General features: G+C 38.5%; 1 protein-coding gene across 4 annotated transcripts in view; it reads left to right on the forward strand.

Annotated features, from left to right (window-relative positions):
• The window catches only part of LOC142348829 (putative aarF domain-containing protein kinase 5), a 65,934-nt gene extending 60,895 nt beyond the window's left edge, over positions 1 to 5,039 (forward strand). For all 4 annotated transcript variants that reach the window (XM_075400359.1, XM_075400356.1, XM_075400358.1 and 1 more), the window contains one exon: positions 4,740 to 5,039. In XM_075400359.1, the coding sequence (XP_075256474.1) occupies positions 4,740 to 4,962 (223 nt within the window). In that variant the 3' untranslated portion in view covers positions 4,963 to 5,039. The remainder of the gene's footprint in view (positions 1 to 4,739) is intronic.
• Positions 5,040 to 6,220: the final 1,181 nt, after the last annotated feature.

Below are 6,220 nucleotides of genomic sequence, written 5' to 3' on the forward strand. Positions count from 1 at the left end.
GTATTACGTAGAGTCCTGGAAATCTGTCGCCCGAAAGAGGGGACATCTCTCCAATTTTAGTTTGCTTGAAGTTATCCAATGCGAGGGGAGTGGAGATATGCATAACGACAAATAGAATGGAACCGAAGGTCTGGTTCTATGGACTGAACAAAAGAACCAATGGACGATAACTTTCAATCGGATTTTGATATGAAAAATACACTAGTTGAATCAAATTGAACCACGCGAATGGGTATTAATTTACTTGTCAAAGCGTTCTGTCAGATGTTATCGGGAAATTATTAGCAGAATTGATTTTTAAGCACTTTAGATGAAACTCTTAACTAGGTAACTAGGCTAAGTAGTGGAAAGCACGGAGGTTGAAAGAGCTACCGAGTCGAGTCGCATATGACCTAAGTTGAGAACTAAGAAAGTCAGCTTTAACTTTTACAACTACAAATTTGCATTCAAAGACAGAGCTAACATCACAAAAAAATCGTCTTAGTTAAATGTTGCTCTCATTCAATAGTTTGTTTCTACGACGTATGGTGTTGCTATTTCATCACATTCTTAGGTCACGAACCCTCTTATTATTAGACTATTTTGCAGAGTCGCTAACTTGCAAGAACCTGCTGATAAACTAATGCAAGTTTCTGCCCTGATTAGTTAGATGTTTTGGATCTTCAAAACGCTTTGATATTTGATCTTCCATAAAGCAACTATAGGAAGACTTAAGAATACAATATCTATCTCGTGTGGAATTTGGCAAATTGGAGCATTTTAAAGTGTGTTTTGTTTCTTTTCAGACAAAATTGGGCAATTTTTGGAAGTCCATGATTCTGGATGATAAAAAGAGCCTGCTGATGAATGGGAGAGAGTTTGGTGTGATTGGGTTGCACGACACTGCCATTTGAGCTGCAATTCTGTTACAGAGACCGTGATACGTCAATGTGCCATTCTCATCCTACTTCAAAAGTAAGTTAGAAAACGTGCTGCTTTTAAAGATTCCTCAGCTCTAACTTCAACTTCATAGCTGCCTAAATATTGGCAGCAATATAATAAAATTTCTCAAAAAATGTCTTCCGGACGCTATTCTTTGGCCTAGTATAAGAGATTTTCGACATTGTGCAAACTCAGTTTTTCTTGCAATTACAATAAGAGAAAAATATGAAAAGTTAGTCCTAATAACCTTTCTTCTCTTCATTTTAGCAGTGACGGCTGAAGACTTCCAACATATGCGTGGCTTTGTTGGAAATCATTTTAACAAAGTAATGACAGTGTCGAGAGCAATTCCCATTTCACTCCTTCTAGTAGTCAGGAACACCAACATCGTCAGGTCCATTATGCAGACCCATGGAGAACCAGTCAACAGGTAGGTAACATTAGTTGCGAAGAAAAGTGAGATAATAAGATAAGCATTGCACCCAGTAAAATATCACTCACAACTGTGATAATTGCACTCAGTTGACGTCTCAGCTATCATAATCTCCTTTCTATAGGTAAATTTGGACTAAATTATTTAATCGTGGTATTTTAAAGTTTTGAATTGCTCTCGAACGAAGTTTTAAGCATTTTTTGTAAACGTCTTGGTCTTTTTACGACTCGAAGAGGATTGTTGAGATTCTACAGGTATTTTTTAGCGGACGCAAGTTTGATCATGATTTCAACTTCGGATTATGACTTTTGGTTTTGAACATTGACTTCTGTTTTTGAACATTGCACTTCAACAATAGCTTAGGTACCAATACATAGCAATTATGAATCAGGGTAAAAGGGTCATTATGAGAAGTGTTGTTCCATTTACAGTCTCTTCTCCCTATTCAAACTACACACACCCCCTTGCTATGTTTTTTTGCAAAATTTTTGCTTTACCGTTGTGGGAGCGTCCCGTATTAAGGAGCCAAGTTTTTCCAAGTGCTGGGTGCCAGGTGAAAACTTTCTGATTTCTGCTAATTAATTTCTAGGTTAATAGAGGTGCTTTATATAAGCACCTAAACGGTAGTGGTATTAGTTAAAATTATACAATTTTTCAGCGTGTGTTATTTTCAATTTTCTATTCTTTTCAACCAATCAGAAGGTAAAGCGTGATACTACTGCTCTCTAAAAAAGTCGGAAGCTGGGGGCGAACCCGGGACCTTCTTATTCAAAAAAGTAGGTATAGTGTACTGCGCTAGGTGTGCTCTACTGGTTAATTTTTTTTGGGTAATGTCATGCTGGGAGCAGTTCATTATAAAAATGCAACTTTTGTTTTTTCATGGTTTCTGTTTTTTGTCTTCATCTGTTTTTTTAGTTCATTTTGGAATCGCGAACTTATTTTCTGTCTAGTTCGCTCCATGGGGGGTTCTTTGGTTTGGTATTATGCGTCTTATTGGTGCCTTTCATCTCTTCGGAGGGCTTTTGAAAACCATTTTCGTTTGAATGGAATGAATAATCAATTAATGAAATTATCAAAGTTGGGTGTTGGTTTTGCAATATAATTGAGCATTGATGGAGCTCTGAAAAGGCTTTGTTTCGTGAAAGGCGGATTTTGAAATTTAAAGATACTTCGTTGAAACAACTTTTTTAAAATTATAAGCAAGAAAAGATGGAGATAGTTAATGCGACAGGTGAAAGTATACAAGCGCTTTGAAAGGAAAAAAATATGGAAGAAGTGTCAACAGTCGATAGCTCTGGCGTCAAGTCATGGGCGGGCTTGCGTCACAACCTTGTTTAATTGTATGGCGAACGTTCGGTTTTTGCAAATGGCTGACCGAAGAACTCGTTGGCAGTTTTGAACGAGGAGCTGCTGAACTTTGATGGTGAGCTCCTAGAGATGTTGGAATACAGCCGAAACGCCAGCGCGGGTTGTAGCGTTCTCGCTAGTCTGCCAACCTCGAGTGGACCTGAACGGTTGCACGAACTGTCTGCATATCCCTTTCTCGCGATGCCGAGTGGGTGGACGATTGATGATTTATCCGAACCCGAATTGCGCAAAGGATTTCGTTTGAAGACACAAGACGCGATTTTCCAATGGAACGAGTGTTAGACGCGGTTACACATTGAATTTGGTAGTGATGCGAGAGTTTCCAAGACACAGTTCGGTGAAGTCGTCCTAATTTGCAACAGTGGCAATTCTTTTCGGCTTCTCTTGGAGATCGTTTCTACGCCCGATCTTCATGAAGACGATTAGAAGTTGGACAAACAATGGATTCCGAGATGAAATTATTTGGTTTGATGTGCCAGTTCGCATTAGCTTGTTGTGTCCGCCATCTTTGTGTTTTCAAGCTGTTTTTACGGTGACCTCGGGACCTTCTCTTGTTACTGGTAAGGAGGATATTGACGGGACTGATGCACGAAGAACCCTCGCACATTTGGCATCGGCGCGAGAAAAGGCGCTTTGGCTCGTCTCTGAAGAGTAAATCTACGAGTTCATTCTATGAGTAAATCGTCCTCAGGTGTATGGAAGTTCTTTGTGTTTTTGAGTAGACTGGTCTGACGGTGTCAGGAGTCAGTTTCACAGAAAACTAATGTGTATAACCAATGTCTAGCCGGTGTCTGGTGAAAATATCCTTTAATTCCTCTTGGAGCGAGTCTACGTTTCTTATTGACTTCAGCGAGTACGCTATTCTTCCAGGCAAAGAAATTAAGGAAGATAATGGGGTCTTTTTGATTTTCCGAGGGCCGTATTGCTTCGAGGTAGTTTTATTAGTTTGTCGTAAATACGTTTTTCGACACCCACTAATTGTGAGCTGCTTTGTTTTTCTGGAGTGGGAAACCACAGCTCATTTTTGTCAGTTATTGATGTGATTCATGTTCCCTCAGCCAACTTCAGCGATTTACTTTGCTATCTGTTTCTCTTGTTTGATTTTCGGTTTCGAAATAATTTTGGATCTAATGGTATTAGATATCGTGCCTGCTCTGTTGTAAAAACTTGGAATGTTGGAACGATTGAACCGTCCCGGACTTTTATTGGAATTTCGGTTGTGTTTATAGCGAGATGAGTTAATCTGTCGTTATTGTTGAACTTGTCCAAATGACTGGTTAGAGCGATGCCGAGTTTTTTGAGCTTTGCCTTTGTTTTTTGAACTTTTTTGGCTCAACATTGCCTTTATGTTCTGATGTATCATTTTGCTCGACTGGTTGCAATTGTAATTGCTGCTGTTATCCGAGATGGAAGATGTAATTTGTTGTCTTCAGGGCTAATTTTCAGCCTTCAGTACTTTTTGTTTTCTTTTTCCCTCCATTTTTATCGTCTTCAACTGAAATGTGAACTCCGGGAATTGCAGAAGTCGGTTGTGGTGTGGTATATAATTACCTCTAATGGCGTCATTTGAAGCCCCGGTATTTAAATTACTCACCCTCCAACTAAAGCAGGCTAGTCTATCGAGAGCAATTCATCCAACGTTAGTTGGTTATGCTTATTTAGTCTGTCAGTTAGTAGTTGCATTTTATTGAAAGGCTCTAATAAGTAACCAGTTTTGTCTCAACAGCAGCGCTAAGTGAAAATCCGAATAAAATTTTTAGTGAAAGGTAAAGTTAGTTAGCCTAGAAAAATTTTGGAGTACTTGGCGATGCCAGTAATGCTGGGAGTCACTGTTGTCACATCTATTTCATATGCGTATATCGATCCGTATATTCTTTAACTGTCGTCTGTCAATGCCCTTCAGCTCAATCTTTAAGTAATGCAAAATTTGCTACTGGACTTAAATCGATCCACAATTTACGTTAATTAACCACCCGAATAAATTCTTGATTTTGTTCATTAACGATTGAATGTTTAGATACCGAATAATGACAGACTGTACAGTGAAGAGAGATTGGACAAGCTTGGGTAGCTACTTGAGATTGCAGTATAGACTATTTCTCATGGACACTAAAGAGTGGATGCACAAGATGATACTGAGACTGTTCATCACTCTCTCTCAATCAGGCATTCCATATTTTACTGATGGACTCAATAGACTTAGTTTAGAGGAACCACAGTCCGTTTTAAACCCATCGTGAACACTATGTATTATGATATCTTTGATGAATTTGCCAGCACTAATGACCAAATTTTAATTAACTGTATAACACTTCAAGTCTTGTCAAACCTCTATTTGGTTTCTATTTTTGATGCGGGTAATTTGAGCTTGACCTGCTAATAGTTTAAACTATGAAACTCTTAACGTAAAACAAGCGTCAAATCAGAGTTGAATTCTACGAATTGAAGTAATGGTCCTTCTTCAAGTTTATATGATCTAAAAGATATCTTGACGACTTTTGATTATAACGTATCTGAAATCTTCACAGAGGTCTAATTATCAATGCAAGTCATTGTAAATTTTTTTTGTGAAGATGTTTAATTGCTGTCAAGCAAACTGATGAACATGCAAAGCCAGGATAGCGTTAAGTTCTTTTAGAGCCTTACGGCTCTTTAGTCTATAACTGTCTTACTATGCAATTCGCCGAAACAGTTTGAGATAAATTCACAATGTGACCGCCCACCCCACTTGGTCACAATCCCATTCTACCCACCCCCCCCCCCCCCCAATGAAGCTAGCCTCCCGAAGACGCCTAGTCTGTTATTAATAGCCGAACAGCGGTAGCTGGGGCTATTATTGGCCTTCTCTTGGTTTTTTTACAATTCAAAGAATTTGAATTGTATTGGGGCGCTGTCTTTTAGGATCTGTTCACTCATTTTCATGATTTTTGAAGTCAAATTGGAGTAGTGATTTTGGTCACGCCGAAGCAGGAAATGGAGCGAAAAATCGAGTTGTTTTGCGGGATGAAACGTTTTCACTCGAAATTTAGTGTAGTGTGTTAAATGGTGTTTGAACAAAAATTCGATTTCTCTCTAGTGGTTTTTTATTCACATGCGGCATTTTGACGTTGAATTTGGCTCTTTTTTCGATTTTTTATCTGATTGTTTTCTAAATGGTATTCCCAATTCATTCATATTCCGTTCTAGGTCTAGTTGTTTGTTTAGTCAATGAAAATTCTTTGAGTTGTACACGTCAGGACTTGTCCTGCTGTTTTTTTATTTCGTTGTCAAGATTGTTGTTACGACCATATGACGTCACAATCACTTATTAATAGCCGCCTCATCTTCTCAGCCGGCTATTATAGCGCTCCTATTTTTTTTTACAATCCAAGAATTGGATTGTATTGGTGCTCTGTCTTTTTTTTTATTTTTGTAAGATGTTTTCACACCTTTTTCGTGACTTTGAGCTTTCAAAACGGGATAAACAGGTAAAGCTCAGCGGGCATCAAGTTTCATTAG

This window comes from Convolutriloba macropyga, chromosome 10 (genome assembly GCF_964194025.1).
Source record: "Convolutriloba macropyga chromosome 10, txConMacr16.3, whole genome shotgun sequence".
NCBI classification, from domain to species: domain Eukaryota; kingdom Metazoa; phylum Xenacoelomorpha; order Acoela; family Convolutidae; genus Convolutriloba; species Convolutriloba macropyga.